At 38.7% G+C, this 17,586-nt stretch overlaps 1 protein-coding gene across 1 annotated transcript in view; it reads left to right on the forward strand.

Annotated features, from left to right (window-relative positions):
* The window catches only part of ERG28 (ergosterol biosynthesis protein), a 45,718-nt gene extending 29,772 nt beyond the window's left edge, over positions 1 to 15,946 (forward strand). Inside the window, exon 3 of the mRNA XM_089810515.1 lies at positions 15,552 to 15,946. Within this exon, the coding sequence (XP_089666641.1) occupies positions 15,552 to 15,631 (80 nt within the window). The 3' untranslated portion in view covers positions 15,632 to 15,946. The remainder of the gene's footprint in view (positions 1 to 15,551) is intronic.
* The last annotated feature ends 1,640 nt before the right edge of the window (positions 15,947 to 17,586 follow it).

Here is a 17,586-nt window from a genome sequence, read left to right on the forward strand (position 1 = left end):
AGTGGCAGGTGCATCAGTCAAACCAAAAGGCATGACTACAAATTCGAAGTGCCCACAATGACATCTAAAAGCAGTTTTCTCAATATCTTGCTCTCGAACTTTGATTTGGTGATAGCTTGATCTCAAATCAATTTTTGTGAAATAACAAGCCCCATGCAATTCATCTATCAACTCATCGATGCGTGGGATGGGATACTTGTTCTTTATCGTCCTCTTATTCAACACCCTGTAATCAATACACATCCGTAGAGTACCATCCTTTTTTACCAAAACAATAGAAGACGCAAAAGGTGACTTACTTGGTTGGATGTGTCCCATTGCTAGCAACTCCTTGATGGTCCTCTCGATCTCATCCTTGAGTCGTTTTGGGTGCTGGTATGGTGTGATCATGACAAGCTTAGCGCCTTCCTCCAACTCGATAATGTGCTCAATGCCTCTGTCTAGTGGCTCTGTAATGGACACCCTTGGATGTCCCAAAAAACTAAACCAAATTGCTGAAAGGAATTATGTCAAACAGTTTGCATTCAACTTCTTAAAACCTCTTATAACTCTGGAAATCAAACGTTTATTTGTTTGTTGTGTTTCGTGCATGGAATTGGTATCATACAACATAAACAAGAAAGAAACTACAATAATATGCAAAGTGGAAATGAACTGCTGCTAATAAAATGTTATTTTCAGAATTCATAAAACCAAATACATAGCAGATTTATCAACTCACTAATTACTTTAGCAATATTGTCATAATACTCCAGCCCATGCTTACGAACTTGCTGCTACAATACTTTGTCCTCCAATCAGTCCACTACCTTCATAATACCATTCCCTCCAAGCGGCATAAGCGTCGGACAAGTAGTGAAGAAGATATGAGCAAAATATCAAATCTGCCTGTAGCCGGAAATGCAACTAAACTGCCTGATAATGAAGCCAATAAGAAAGAATTCCAAAGGCCAAACCCCAAGGGAATGACGTCTAGAATGTTACAAAAGAGGATAGACGTCCTCAAATGCCAAGAACAAAGCTGCAACTCACACACCAATTTCTTCTCATATTCAACCTGCCTAATGAAGCCACAAATGCTTCCTTTTATTCTATTTCCAAGGGTCCGCTCAACTCATATGGGCAATGTGGGATAAAAGATGTGTACTATATAAAACATATATTAAAATACCCCTTATGTCTCCCTTAGGTACACACTACCATAAAATAAATATTAAAGTAACACTTTAATATTTTACAATTAACTAGACGTTACTTTAATAAAACTTCAGGCATTAAAATGTATTAGCAATCGGACTCCGAATAATGCGAGTGATAGCTCATCGGAAAGCTCTCACCGAGAAGTATCGAATTCCAATCACCAAAATTGACCTGCACTGTGTCCTGCCGACTTACTAAAAATAGTAAGTATGCCTGAAACTGAGTAAATCAACTTCGTTTTGGCCCAAACTGGACATGACTAGGCCAAAACACTCCAGGATCCCTTTAAACCCTTCGTTAGCCCTCGCGACCATGTAGAACAAGGCTAACGCACACACACTTGGTCAACTACTAAAAGAACGTGAAGGCCAAAAGATGGGATCATTACAGGCTTGCCTAGTGGAATCTCATTGAATAGCTTCTCATACTTGATTCTCAATTTTTGAATATTCGGATGATATTCAGTCTTATGCTGCTCCTCCTGGGTAGGCATCAAGGTGCATATTGCCGCCCACTCTATATCATCATGCCTGGCTAATCTCTCCATTTGCCTAAATGATATAGTCTTGACATCACCATTACGGATAGCCTTCAGCACATGAGTCCTGCCATCCACCTCGAATCGTATCTCCATATCATTCAATCTCAGGGTAACCTCCTCCAAAGAATGTAGCCACTGCATCCCAAGTACTATGTCCATGTCACCCATGTTGACTATATGATAGTCCGCCTTGAGCTCATAGTTGTTCAGGTGCGAAGGTAGATCTCGCACCATCCTGTCACAACAAAGAGTATATCCATTAGCTACCTTGACTCTCAATCCCTTGAACTCCTCTGTAATGAGTCCACGCCTCTCCACAAATCATGCATCAATAAAATTATGTGTAGCACCTGTATTCAACAGAGTAATAACCTTTTGTCCAACCAAGACTCCCAAAGTCTAAAAGATCCCTCTCTCTAAATACTAGATAGACGTGCCACCTGTAAATGTAGCGCTGGAGCCTCTTTTTTCTCAACACTATCTACCTCTTGTTCACCCTCTGTCTCATCAGGATCCTCATCATGGTGCTCTGAGCTATTTGAATCCGAACCCTCATAATAAGCCCACATCATCTGGTTAGCCTTCCCCTTAGGCCTCGTAGGATAGTCATGACCAAACTCATAGGGACTTTTGCAAAAGAAGCATAGCTTCTTATGCAGGTCATTAAGCGTCTCCTTATCCAAAGGTGCAACTGACTTGCCTTTTGAGTCAATAACCTTCTCTTTACCCTTGCTGAATCGCCCTTTGTTATCTCTAAATGATGAACCCTTCGAACTAAACCGGTTTGCCGGAGCTGCAAGTTCCATACTGCGGGCTTTCTTCATGGCTTCCTGTAATGTAGGAAGATCAAATGCCTTTACCCACCCCTTGAGTGGTTCAGTCAATCCCTCTGTGAATAAAATGACTAGCCTCCGTTCTGAAATGTCAGGCACCATCACTGCAAGCTTCTGGAAGTCATTGATAAATTGTTCTAAGCCTCCTGACTGTCTCAACTGGACTAACTCCCGGAAATAAACTTTAGGATCCTTTTTATCAAACCTTTCTATCAATCTATCCACGAACTCTCGATAAGTGGTTACCTGATTGTGTTGCAATGTGATCATGCCATGTGTCCACCAATCATGAGCTGCCCCGTCTAAGTGTAAAGTGGCATACTTGAGTGCTTCAAATTCTGTCATAGTCTTTAGAGATAGGAAAGTATCCACCTTATGAATCCAAGCACGAGCAGTCATTTTCCCACTGCCATCAAATGTGGGTAATGCCAACTTATTGGTGACCTGTTGCAACTCACTGTGTTTATCTGCTTACTTCTGCCTAGCAGTTTTGTAGTTCAGGTACCTGTCAAATGTCCATCCATCTTGTACATATGCTGGTAATGAATCCCACTCATTCCTTGCTTGTCGGAGTTCATTTGCAATAATTGTTACCATAGCATTAGGTGTGAGTGCTGGAGTTTCTTCCTTGAATGTAGGACATGTGGGTCTGTTAGCTGTCCTAGATTGAGTCCTATGTTGTGATCCTGCTATGCTCCTGTCATCCTGGTCATTATTATGATTATTTCTCTTGTTTTCCCCAATCAAATGTTGCATCATAGCCATCATTGCCTGTGTACTTGCCTCTATTGACTGTAGAAGCCTATTCTGACGCTGCAAAGCCTCATCATCTCTCATAATTCTGGGTGGGCTTTGAGAATGTCTATCAGCCATGTTCTCAGTTGTGCTAGTTCCTTGTGTAAATAGAGCCCTTTTGTTTTTGTTTTTGTAAACTAAATTGAATGGTGGCTGCATAAACCCTGTCAGGCTGACAGGAAACCGCTCTGATACCACTGTAATAACCCCAACTCTGATACCACTGTAATAACCCCAACAGGTTATAACTTCTTCAAACACCAAAATTCTTTATACTTTAGTTGTTTGACATTTTGTCAAACACTTTGCAAGCAAGGTCTGATACTACTGTAATAACCCCAACAGGTTATAACTTCTTCAAACTCCAAAAAAAAAAATCTTTATACTTCAGTTGTTTGACATTTCGTCAAACACTTTGCAAGCGAGCTTTGAAACCACTGTAGTAACCCCAACAGGTTATAACTTCTTCAAACACCAAAATTCTTTATACTTTAGTTGTTTGACATTTCGTCAAACACTTTGCAAGCAAGCTCTGATACCATTGTAATAACCCCTCAAGGAACTAAAATTCAAATGGAATTCTTTTGGTATTATTAGTGCAAATACATGGAAATGAGAAGTAACAATGATGCCAAAATTTTTGATTCTGAATTATTATAGCAAAATCATGTGCTGATGAAGTACAATGATAATAGTGATGCCCGAGAATGGAAATGAATCAAGCATAGACATTATAGCGTGGCATCTTGCATGCGTACTGTAGCAATCAAAATTTATTCTCCAATTTAAGCACAAAATAGAACTCCTAAATTGAAGCTCTCCGAAATACCAAATTCAATGGATATTTCACCATCTCAAATGGTTGCAACACTGAAGAGTTGACGTTCTCCAATGACTGACTGAAATTGGAAACCTTAGTTTCTTCTCCCAACTTGATATCAAATGCAATTCACAAAATTAGATGATAAACAATGAAGCTCTCACCCCTTTTTATACTTTTCCTTGACCCTCATAGAAGGAAATAAAATATTTAATAATTGCATTCTTTAGAAGTTTTTCCCTTCCAATAATTAATGCACTTGCTAGAAGCTTTTCTCTTGCAATAAAATAATTAAATAAAATATTTAATAATTGCATTCTCTAGAAGTTCTCCTCTCTCAATAATTAATGCACTTGCTAGAAGCTTCTCCCTTGCAATAGAATAATTAATTGTGCTTTTTGAAAATTAAATTACTAGAAGCTTCCCCCTTCCAATATTTAATGCATTCTCCAATTAAATTAATTAAATATAGTCACTAATTTTTTTTTTTTTTTTTTGACTTTATAAAAAATTAATTTAATCAGTTTCTCCTTATTTCTCCACTTAGCATTCGGATAATGTAAAGGCTAAGAACTCCACTAATATGCTAAAAAGATGGGGACATTACATCCATGAATGAACCAGGCATGTGGATGTTCACTGTCATTACATACGACAGCTGGTTGAAGACGAGACTATAGATTTGCAGTATGTTCCTACCATAGATCAGACTGCAGACATTCTCACCAAGCCTTTTTGTCCTGATAAGTTTGTCAAATTCATAGGACAACTTGGTGTGTTAGATAGATTAACCATTAAGGGAGGGTATTACAATAATAGATAAGTCGTCTATTATTAGTTAATGGTTGTCTATTGTAAATATCTTAAGCTTTAGTTTGCTTTCATTTTTTGCTTTCTCTAGAATAGAATGTTTCTATTCTTTATGATCATTTCCTAAGGAAACATCGTCTCATTCTTTTGTATATATAGACCTTCGGTCTCTGTTAATATCAAGCAAGTATTTACCAATAACGTCGTAATACTTTTTGCATTCCCAAGCCAAAAATGGCTCAAATACATACATTTTTTGCAAGTAATTACATGTAATTACCTCTAGGGAACCCAATTTTGGTAAAAAGTCACACTTTTAAACACCAAAGTTGCCATTTGCACACATCCATATGCATCCCAACTTGCATTCTTAGCCATACCCACAAAAGTATTAAGATAATATCTTATACTTTCTATTATAGTCAACTACTTGTCTATAGTCCGTCTTTCAGTCTAGATAGGAATGTTTCCTATCCTGTCTCTTTTGTCTTCAATCCAGATAGGAATGTTTTCTATCTTGTCTCTAGTTTTGTTTCTAATTCCGTCTTTAGTCTACGTTGTTTCTTTTAGAAACAATGTCCTTGTAATTCTTTATAAGGAACACATTTATTCCTCTGTTAATTAATCAATCATCCGGAAATCCGTTAATCTGCCAATTCTTGAATCTTGTAACATGGTATCAGAGCCAATTTTCGAAATTATTTTGTGATCCTTTCTTTCTAAAAACCTTGAGATTTCAACTAGGGTTTTTGTTTGAGGTTTTTTGTCTGAGATTTTGACCAGTCTGCCCTAAAAATCGTGACTTCCAAACACGTTTTTCTGCAACTCCCGTCATCTGCAAAACGCGTGGAAATCATGGACGATCATCTGCAACTCGCGGTTTTTCTTTTCTGCTCCCATGTTCTGAAACTCGCATTTGTGGCTAAGGAACTCACGTTTTTTTGCTACTCCTGTGATTATGAACTAGCGTTTGTTTTTAGAACAAAACGTGCATAGATGCAGACCGAAGCTGCATTGTTTCTTCTCGAATTTATTTTCGAAATATTTTGCTCACGCCTGCGTCTAGGGGTCTGATCACGATCGCGCCCGCGCTTGGTCTTCATTTCCGCCCACGTATTCAGCTATTGGCGTTCTTGATTCTTGGATGTGAGTTCTTTCAAATCTGGAGGTCGTTTTTCTCAAGTCTTTAAAAATGCGCGATTTTGGGGGCCGAACTTGGCAAATTACAGCTTAATCTTGGTTGGCCTGCGTTGGAACTCAGAAGCCATCATTAAATCTTGCAAATCCGACTACAAGCGCTGCATTTTTTTCACCAAATTCGCCATTTTTTTTGCAAATCTGACCTTCAAAGCTGCCGACTAGGGTTTTGCCCTAAACCCTAGTTTTTGGCCTTTGAAATTTTCTTTGTTTGTAGATTCTTGGTGGGTTTTTCGAGACCTCATCTGGGTCTTCGTTAGAATTTTTTGGGTACCTCATTTTTCGTGCCTTAATAATCTGATGTTGGAGGGCAGTCTACGATTCAATGGCTACAATTATAATTATTGGAAGCAGCGCATGTTAACCATCTTCGAATATTGTCGTTTGGATGAGCTTGTTCTAGGCGCAAAGACTCGTGCGACCTTCGACCAAGCAGAACAGGACAAGTTTGATGATCGCAATCGAGAGGCTGTTATGCTTCTTAAGCTCTCTGTTATCGATGATCAACTACCAAAGATTCCTTCCAGCAAGTCAGCTGCAGAAATTTGGAAATATCTAAAGGAGCTACATGAAACATCTAACAAAATTCGGGCATTCTTTCTAAAGAATCAGTTGTTCTCCATTATGATGGATGAACGTATGTCCTTACAAGAGCATCTGACAAAGATTAAGGACATTTGTGATCAGCTTGAAGCTATTGGTCGGAAAATGAAGGAAGAGGATATGGTAGTCATCACTCTGAAAAGTCTACTATCATCCTATGAGCACTTCATAGAAACACTCAACATTACGTCAACTAATGTTGATCTGAAGTTTCCAAAATTATGCACCAAACTTCTGCAGCAGGATCGTTGGAAACAACAGTTTGGTAGCAGTGTTTCTACAGCCTCGTCAAAGCAGGCATTTGCTGCAAAATCCTTTCAACAAAACATCGGCAACCATCAGTCTTCTCAACCTTTCCAGCATCAACCTTCTGCTCAATCCCTGGATGGCTCTACGAAGCAAAATGTATAGTGTAATTACTGTCACAAGTTTGGCCATATGAAGTTTGAGTGCTGGAAATGTTTGGTTGCGCAAGCAAGGCAAAATGCTTCCCAACCAACAGCACAAGTTGTCGAGCTTCTTGATCAAGGCGAAGCTGCATTTTTCGCCTTCTGAATCTGTTTATGTTTTTCATAGGTTTGTTGATTTTCTCCTCAAAAATCATTTCATGTTGTCTGTAATACGCAAGGTTGCGTGAGATTCTGGGTTTTACTATTTTTTCCACAAAAACGAAGTTTTGTAATTGCAACCTATTTTGAGTCATAGCAATCTTCTGGCAAAGCTTCTCGGTTTCAGCATTCTATAGATCCAGGGAGGGTCTCAGTTATCATAGAATGTTTAGACATCCATACATTGACCATTAAGGGAGGGTATTAAGATAATATCTTATACTTTCAATAATAGTCAACTACTTGTCTGTAGTCCGTCTTTCAGTCTAAATAGGAATGTTTCCTATCCTGTCTCTAGTTTTATTTCTAATTCCGTCTTCAGTCTACGTTGTTTCTTTTAGAAACAATGTCCTTGTAATTCTTTATAAGAAACACATTTGTTCCTCTTTTAATCAATCAATCATCCAGAAATCCATTAATCTGCCAATTCTTGAATCATGTAACAAAAAGCCCATCTTTACCCACAAGCAATCCATCTTCCTAAGTCCCATTTTGGTCCTCCTTATCCAAACGCATATGCTTTCCGTATCATTTCCATATCATTTGCATATGCTTTCCGTATCATTTCCAGCCACGACATGTGTTCCATAAGTATCTAATCAATATTTCGAGCACTTAGCCCTAATGGATTCGTCATTGTAACTCAAATCCCAAAAATTCTCATTGGAAGATGTTTTCATCTTCATATTGCGGTGCACTCTTCAAGATATGTCAAAACTTCTTCAAAGAACAAAGACATTCTGTTGAGAAGATATGCTTTGATTCTTAAGAAGCTTTATTTATATGGTCTCCATTTTCCCAATGGAAAACTTGGAACTTGAGTTCGTGTAGGAATGCGCCAAGTACTTTGCTTAAAAAAAGAGAGTTAAAGGTGCTAATGGAAAGTTGTTGTAATTTTACATCTAGACACCATCAAGAAGGTTTTCAAAGTGTCAGAGACTCTAGAATGTGCCAATCTACAAAGGAAAATGCACTACAACTCGAATTAGAAAAAGTTGGATCACATCAAGTTTTCAAATGACAACTAAAAACTCACCAAAGAGAATGCATTGGTGTAGAATACAAGAATTCTCGATCCCACGATCATCATGAAGCACAAGGCTTTTGCTGATAGTCTATAGGAATGATTCATTCAGAATCAACAGTTTCAACATTTTCTTCAAGTTTTTTCCAGCTTTATAGATGCAAAAGATGGGGTGCATGTAATCCAATCACATGTAACTCAAATGTATGTAATCCGATTACATGTCCTTTAGACATGTGATCCAATAATTCTTCTCACCTAGTTTGACGCTGTCAAATTGGTTGAGTTGCTCCCACTTTTTCCTTATTTTTCTCACTTCTTTTCCTATATAAGAAGTGCCCCCCTCATTGTAAATAACATATTTTGTTTTGTGCAAAAAAGCTCTGCCAAATTTGTGCAAGCATAACTTTGATTGTGTAGTACCAATTTGGGAGAAAAGTGAATAAAAGATTCAATTGGATGCGATGCTTTGACTGGAAGTGTAGTGCCTCTCCCGTTTGACTTTTGTAAGTCGTTCTGATGGATGCAACCTTGCTGATCTTTTGTTGTGATGGGATCATGATTGTGACCTTGAGTGGTCTACACCGTTGAGGTGTTTGGATTTATGTTTCTTTATCAGTTGCTTTGTTTATGCTTTTGTCTGATCTTTGAGATTATGATGTGATTCTTGGTTCACTGAGGTTTGTGCCAGTGGTTACCAGGATCGATGTGGTATCATGAGGTTGTTCCGTGATTACCTTGAGATGTGTGCAGAGATTGCACTATGTTCTTTTACCATGCTACACTAGACTAGGTTCCTGTAGCAGTGGTTAGTCATGTTTTTTACTGTGTTTGCTTATGTGTTTTAAATGCCTTTTTATGCAGAGTAATCAATCATTATTAAATGTGTAAGTAATTAGAATGGATTATTCTTGTTGGATTCTTTGGTTATGTGCTGCAGACATTTACCTTGTTTTATTTTGATCTGAGAGATATCTGTTCTCGTGTTATGTTTACATTTGAGATGACCTGAGGGTCAGATGTTACTCTTTGATTCTAGTATCATAGATTTTAGACTACTATGCTGTTCAGTTAATCATATTGCATGATGATGCCATTTTGAGATGACAGTGTGTTTTACGATGTTATCTGGTTATCTGGTATTTGGACATACCTCTGATTTTGTTATGTGATGGATTTAATGCTATGGTTATTTACTTCATTCCTGCGTTGCTATGCCTTTTGCGAACGTGAGTGATGTAAATAGATTATTTTAATATAATTAAATAAATGGTTAAATTAGGTGATTTAATGCATTTATTGCTTCGGCTATATTATTATATGCAATTGCACTTGATCGTGTTGTTTAGTGTGCAGGATTTATATCCCTGGCAGTGGCACATGGAGTTAGTGATTCAGCCGTTCATATTTTACCAATGTCGCCCTTGTATGGTCGACGTATCCTTAATTAAATGTTTAATTTAAACCTTTCGGTGATTATTAAATCCGAACTCATTTGCATTATGTGATTAGACTAGTAAGCGTGTCTGTGCATTTAGAGGTTCGCATTGTCGCGAAAAGTTATTAAGGAGGTTTATGTGTTTTTGGGTTTTCGGGCTTTTTAATTATTTTATTTTAATTTCTGGTAGCTTTGCCATAGATGAATTCCTATTTATAGGAATAGCCTATTTTCATTTGGGTCGATTCGGAGTTTAACTAGATTGGCTGGTTAAATGCCCTAATCGATTATTCACCCGAAAAGTGAATAAATATCCAAAGAGGAATTTAATTCCTCACTTCTCACTTTTGAATTGGAAAAATGGAGAGTAAAACCCAAAATCCTCTTCATGAGGATTTACTGTTTTGTTCGTTGTGGGAGCTACGGGCGTGGGATCGTCGCGAGGTTGGGCTCGTTGGATCTAGCTCGGGGAAACCTTGGATTGCCGCGATTTTCGGCTACTTCTGCGGGATATTTATTTTATGGTTCAGATTCCCGTTTTGCCCTTTTGGCTGTGAGGTAGGGCTTTCCCGTTTTATTGTTTCTGCTCCATTTCAGCTTCTGTTTTTGGTAGCCGTTTGTTTGGAGGCTGAGAACTAGTGTTCCCCTCCGTTTCTGTATGTTAGTTCTACCCGGTTGGGCGGGTATGAACATTTCCCTGTTTTTTGGGAAGAGGGTTTGGAGTTTTGCACCGTTATGCTGGCCGTTTTTGCATACGGTGTCCGATTTTAGTTATTTTTGGATTTTTGGGGTTTTTGAACCCAAAGGCCAAATGGGTTTTAATTTTGAAGTTTTCCAATTTTTGAGGTTTTTACCTCGTTTTGCGTGCCGCCCTGTTTTCTCGGGTTTTCTTGGCACAATGTGGGTCGTGGACCTTGATGATCCATTTGGATATCAGTTAGACCACTTTTGCACTTTTATGTTGCATTGGGATGCGTGTTGCATCCGTACTCCCGACGTTGTGTTCGGTTGAGTGATTTTATACCTGGTGGTATGGTTTCGTTTAGACCTTTGCTTTTGTTTCGTGAATGCTAGGATTCGTGTAGAATCCATACTCTCGGATTGAGGCCGATTGAGTGAGTTCATGATGTTTGGTCTTGTTACATCATTGGGATTCGTGTAGAATCCATACTCTCGGATTGAGGCCGATTGAGTGAGTTCATGATGTTTGGTCTTGTTGCATCATTGGGATTCGTGTAGAATCCATACTCTCGGATTGAGGCCGGTTGAGTGATTTTATGATGTATGATTTTATTGGCTTTGGGATTCGTGTAGAATCCATCCTTCCCGTGTTGCTTTTAATGGGGTGTTTTCTTTGCATTTTGTTCTCATTCCTGTCCTTGTGTTATGATCTTCGTGATGGTGGTGCGCCACACACGAGTACGTGCGCGTACATTTGTTGGGTGACTTGCGAGGCCCAATCTTCCGTGGATTTATCGGAAGTTATGATCATTGGGGTTGGGATGGGAGTATGCATGCCCACGGGCACTTGTTGTAGGATGAGCATGGGTAGGGTAGGGTAGCATCTGGAGGGGGCTTCTATCTCGCAGCCCGACGATCATGGCGTCATGGGTTGGCAGAGGAAGCTTTATATAAGTGATAACTAAATAAAATGTGTGATTGTTAATAAAACTTAAGATAAGTAAAATGTGTGAGCACCCGATTAAGTTCGAGGACACAACGTGTGAGCGCCCGTTTAAGTTTGAGGACACATGATCCGAGCTTGGGCTTTTTGATGCCAAGCGACTCTCCAGGATGTCAGCCCCTACATAGTAGCCTTTTGAGTGTCTGACCAGGACCTGTACTCCTTGCATTGTCTTAGGTTCTTGGTTCAGCCATCATACTGTCTGGCGTGAGTGTTAGCCTTGGATGTTGTGCTTTATGTGTTTGTGGTTGGATCATTATCTCCATCAGCACGGCGGGTGTGGACCTACGGGTGCCACGTGGTTGGGAGGCGTAGCTACCTTCACCACTGCTAGGGATCGGTGTACAGAGACGATCTTTGTCCTAGTGCGACCGTTGCTGGATGTTTTCACTTGGTACTTCGGGTTCCGGAGTATGCTTTCTTGTGATTTATGCTTTCATTGGAATGCTTGGATATCATGTTTAGATGATGTTGGTTTACTTGACGCATTCCCTTATCATGATGTTTAGCATATGATTATATGACGTTATTTGATTTAGTAGTATATCTGTTGCTTACTGTTGTTTAGCATGTGATAGGTGATGTTATATATTGTAGGATTATCTTTATGCTTTACTACTAGCATGTTAGATTTCCTTATGCTTATATTGTTGCATGTTTTAGTAGTGACATCCCTATTACGACAGTACTGACGATCTGGTCGGTGGCTTGGGATGTTACGCGCGGGGGATGGCTAGGACCCACGATGGTCTTATGATGCTATTGACGGTTGGGAGGAACCGCGTACTTAGTTTGGTTGTTTTGTTCTTGAGATGTATTTATGTACATTGCGATGTTGCTTTTGTTCTTTGCGATGTTTATATTCAGTGTGTTCTATGCTGCTGTAGTTTAGATGGTTGATGTTCTCCATTTTGTGTTGTTCTTGCACTTGAGTGTTCATTTCTCGAGCCTTTGTGGATCCGGTACTCCCTGGTGTGGAGGTTCTTTGCTCTATTTTGGTCCTTTTTGCTTCTGGGAGTGTTTTCGTGTTTCTATGGGCGACATTTGTTCAGCATGGTGCGACACTTTAAAAAGTATCGCACGCCCATGCAAACTATGTCGTACGACACTGTAAAGTATCGCACGGCTTCTTGAGAAATGTTGTACGACACTGGAAGAGTGTGGCACGCCTTCTTGAGAAATGTCGTACGATGCTGAAAAGTGTCGCATGCCTTCTTGAGAAATGTCGTACGACACTGGAAGAGTGTCGCACGCCTTAAGGAGAAGTATCGCCCTCCCTTAGTAAAAAGTGTCGCACGATTTTTGTGAAAAACCTGTGCGTGCCATTAGCGGGCACTTTTCTTCGTGATCCGATTTTTTTGAGAGTGGTTTTGGATACCCTTTTGGGCGTTCTTCGAGCCTATGTTGTTGCATTTTGAATTCAGGAGGTTTCTTTTGAAATTCAGTTTTTGGGTTTCTGTTGTAGTCCTTCAGGGTTTGAAATATATCGTTTAAGTATAAGTTGACGTATATTTAATTCCTTATACTTAAGATATATTTTAATATATGCGACAAATCGTTTGAGATAGGTTTCAGACCTCTCAGAGATAAGTTATGGATTCTAGGAAATTTCAGGGCTTCAGAAATCCAGACTTAGCCAATTTTCAGAGCTTCAGGATTTCAGGCTTAGCCAAATTTCGGAATTCTGCATTTTACCCCAGCTTGGTGTTTTGTTGATGAGTGGTCATTTCTTGTGCCCTCATCTTGTGCGTTGTCTTTGTTGGCTTTGTTTGTGTGTGTTAGTTTGGTAGTGGCGTTCGGAGATTCGTTGGTTGCCGGCATTGTGTTGAAGTCTTCCGTTGCGATCTTTGTGATCCTTGTATGATGTTGTCTTGTGCATTCATACTTGTAAAAAAAAAATATCTTGGCTTGATTTGAATCCTTGTTTCCAAGGATCTCCGGGCGGGGCATTACAGGAAGCGATTGTGATAGAGCAAATTAGAGGCTTTGATTGTAATTTGTGCCTATTGCCTTTAATTCATGTTATTATTGTGTGTTCAATAATAGAGCATAGTGAGTTAAGAAGCAATTGGAGCTGAAGCTTTGATTGAGAGTGATTGTGATGATACATAGACTCAAAGCTTTGACTGTAGTTTGTACATATTGAATTCACAAAAAATAGTTAGAATTCCCCTACTTTTGGAAGTCTTTACACCCCAATGGTAGAGCTTTTTCTTATAGAATAGATTAAAACTAAAAATAAGTTATAGAATAGAAATCATCTACTTCTAGAAGTCTTTGTGCTCCAATGGTAGTGATTTTTCTTATAAATTAGACAAATATGACCAAACCGGTACACTTTCAATCAGCGTTTGAGTTGGTGTTGGTTTATCGGTATCACCATTTCCAGCTATTAGATAAAAGTGTAGTTTAGAGATTTAATCTTGCCCATTACCCTTAGATAGTTTAAAGATTTAATCTTGCTCGTTACTTGCAGATAGTTTAAAGATTTAATCTTGCCCGTTAATTGCTTTGCGGGTACATGGATTCTATCTTGAAAGTGAAGAGGAAGGAGTATTGGTAACACCCCTTACAAAAATCTCTCAACTTCTTGCTTACGTTGAGTTGATCCAAGGAATGGTGAGAAGGGGCAGCCTTCCCTTTAAGGTAGTAGAGACTTTGTTTCATATACTGTGGCTGGTCTACCTATTTTGCGATTGAATTTGAACAAATCCTCGGTTGCAAAATGTCCACCCAACACAACCCCAATGTCGGACACCTAGGAAACACGACAACTGCCAAGATCAAAATTTAATTCATAAGGTGTTTGGAGTCATAGCCTGCTCAAGATATTTAGCATAATGTGATTGTTGGGTTAGCATCATATTATTTTGTGTGCATGTCAGGACTGCTTGTGGAGATTTCTAAGAGACAGGGAGTGTTATTAGTTCTGCCAATCCATTATTTCAAGCACATCTTGCCTTGAATTCTTTGACATAGATAGTGTCTAAAATCTCTACCCATGTGGAGACAATCTTTGAAGAGGATGAGACTCTCATAGAACTGAGCAAGTAAAAGAGTGAATAATTTTTGATCTAAGAACCTGCTCAAAGGTAGGGATAGCTTTCAGGACAGAATAGGGAATAAAGAGGAGATAGGTTGAAAATTCAATGGTAGTCCATAGTAAAGTAGGAAGAGGTTGGAGCTTTGAGATATCTTGTTCAAGTTCTTATTGGTGATGAATTTGATTAATGGTCTGCCACAAACTGTGTAATAACTAATAACCAAGGTAGATTTTTTTTTTCTTTGACAAATGTGCAAGTTCAACATACAACAGAAAACAATGATAAATTGCTGTTATAAGAGCTGATGAGAAGATTACACTGCTGAAGCATGAACTGATATCAATGGCACGCAAATCTCTTACCAAGTTTGGCCAAGTACATCAAACCCACACCAAATAAAACAACAATGATTTACTTTGCAAATAAGTGCTGGGACAAACCATGACAAGTGCAGAAGCTACCTGCAAGCTAGCAACATCAACTGCAGGTCCGAAATATCAATGTTTACTGCTGGTACAGGTATAGACAGCAAGCTAATACCCCAAACTCTCAGTAATTTAGCTATTACTACTTTGTTCTTTCCATGAAGAGTCTTTTGTTCCTTGCATTCAACATCTCTGCATTATCATCCCCTATCTTTACTCTGAAAACCCAAAAATAGTTGTACCCCAAATTACTTGTTACTTAAAATTAGTATAGTGTTTGTCTGCTGTTTGAACTGATGTATTTGTTGTTGTACTGCATTTCTTATATGCACTCTATGATGGATCGTACTCATCTTGAATCACTGTGTTCCTGGAGAAAAATATGACACTAATTTCTTGTTGCTTTTCTTGATTACGAATGCTATACTATTAATTAATTGGTCTTCTCTCTGGAATCTGTTAAACTAAGCATTGAAAATTCTTGTCCTTTTTCTTTTTACCTTCATCTTCACTGTATACATATCCACAGGAACGTCAATAGTATGGATGATCCTTCATTGGAACACACATAGCTATAAAGATCCTCGACAGATGGGCAAGGATGAATAGTCTGCAAGCTGTTTGTGCAATGAAGGTTCACCATGCAAACTATTGCAGAAGCTTGGATTGGTGGCATAGAACTTTTGCACATTATGTCAGGAATCTCATCTTATAAAAGATGCTATGAGATCTCTGTCTTTAAAAGCTTTAAATTTTCTATGGTGCTTTGCCTAACTTTTTTGTTATGTTTCTTAATAATATTGTATCTGTTTTATCAGGTAGGTTTAATGCAATACCTGTGCTTCTTTTGCAGTTATTTACAAAAGTGATTCTTTCCGAAGTAAATAAAATGAAATGCCAATGCATTATTTTGTTGAATGAAAACCTTATGCTTCAATGTATTGAATGATCACTCCCTGTGCTAAAAGACATGGAATTTCTGAACCAAAATTCTGCCTTTGATAAAAGTTTCATATAGGTCATCATGCACGATATCCTTTTGTGGGTGGGATTCCAATTTTAACAACTGTTCTAAAGTCTTGTAGATGCACTGATTCATTTTTCAATGGTATGATTTTTAATTTGTATTTGGTCATGTTTTCTTGGTGGGATGCCAAATTTAACAACTGCTGTGAAGTTTTGTAGACCCACCAATACATCTCTCACATGAGAATTTATACTTGACCAATGAATGTAATCAACGAAGTATACAGTTGCTTCTATAATACAAGACAAGCTGTTTCAAAATACATAGGTGAGGCGAGCCAGTAGCAGCCTAGGCTAACTTCGTGCACATACAGTTCCTAATCCATATGTCGAAACTTACCATTTTTTTCAGTGAACTTCCGTAGGTGATTGAAGAGCTTAAAGCTAACCTTTCGGCTTTCCTGCATTTACGAAGTTCTTTGTAGAACTCATAGAGTGTGAGGTGTTCTAAAAGTTTTATTTTAAAACGTTCTCCCGGAACTTGTTATGTTCACCCCCCAATAGCCACTTACCAAAAAAGTAGTACTTTTTATGCAAATGGACCAATGAGAAACCAAGAAAGCTAAAAACAATCAACTAATAGTGCATGTGTGATCAGCGATTAGTACACGTGCTATCATTTTTTAGGCTTTTTTTGAGCGGTAATTGGGGGGTGGGGGGGGGGGATTAGGTAATGATAGGACGTGGCGGTCATCGGAACATGGGTGGCAACTCGCTCGTTTCCCCTATTACATTAAAAAAAAAAAATCTATTATGTTTACAATAACCATATACTTGCATATGGTGTAAAATTCAAAACGTATTATTTTTACACATTTATATGCACATTTATTGGTTTTTACTTTGTCATAATGAATAGTTCCTATCAACTTTACGGGTTGTCTAATGCACATTGTCTCATAATTACTTTCCGATTTACATGTATTAACTTTGTTTACTACAAGAACTTGCACAAACAATAAACGGTGGAAGACTACCTCAATAAACATGAAACTAAATATAATGCACAATTTAGTCATGTCAGCATATAATTTGCACATATAGGTTTCTGAAAGCATGGCTCCCACGCATTTGCCAATTTCAAATGGTTGCGTCCCTATGTGTTAATTTGTTTCAAACGACAATGTCCCCAAGGTTGCAAATGTTCCTCTACCGCCTTAGCCTTCCTTTGATGCATCAAAGGCAAGGGTATCTTTGTTGTCTTCTCCTATGTCAGATGCCTCTTGATCTCTTGCTGCGTAGGGTGCCATTGAGGTTGGGGGTTTATCTCGGCTGCCACTGGTGGTTGTTGGGGGGTTTTCTTCTCTACCCAAGGTGCTCTCAATGTCGTTTTTTGTTTTGGATAGGAAGGGTCGTACTTCCCCATTGGGTGGAGGTGGTTCTGTTGGTGGCTTGTTGAAGAATAGATCTGATGAGAAGGGCCCCTTCCCTCTCTCTAAACCCATTGCCATCTCTTTGGAGGAGATGGTGAAATCACTCTTCCTTTGTCTTATCCTCACATGGTGTGATATGGAGGTTCAAGGGATTTTGGCCCATCC

Source organism: Cupressus sempervirens, chromosome 11 (genome assembly GCF_028749045.1).
Source record: "Cupressus sempervirens isolate cs-2001-9-10 chromosome 11, ASM2874904v1, whole genome shotgun sequence".
NCBI classification, from domain to species: Eukaryota; Viridiplantae; Streptophyta; class Pinopsida; order Cupressales; family Cupressaceae; genus Cupressus; species Cupressus sempervirens.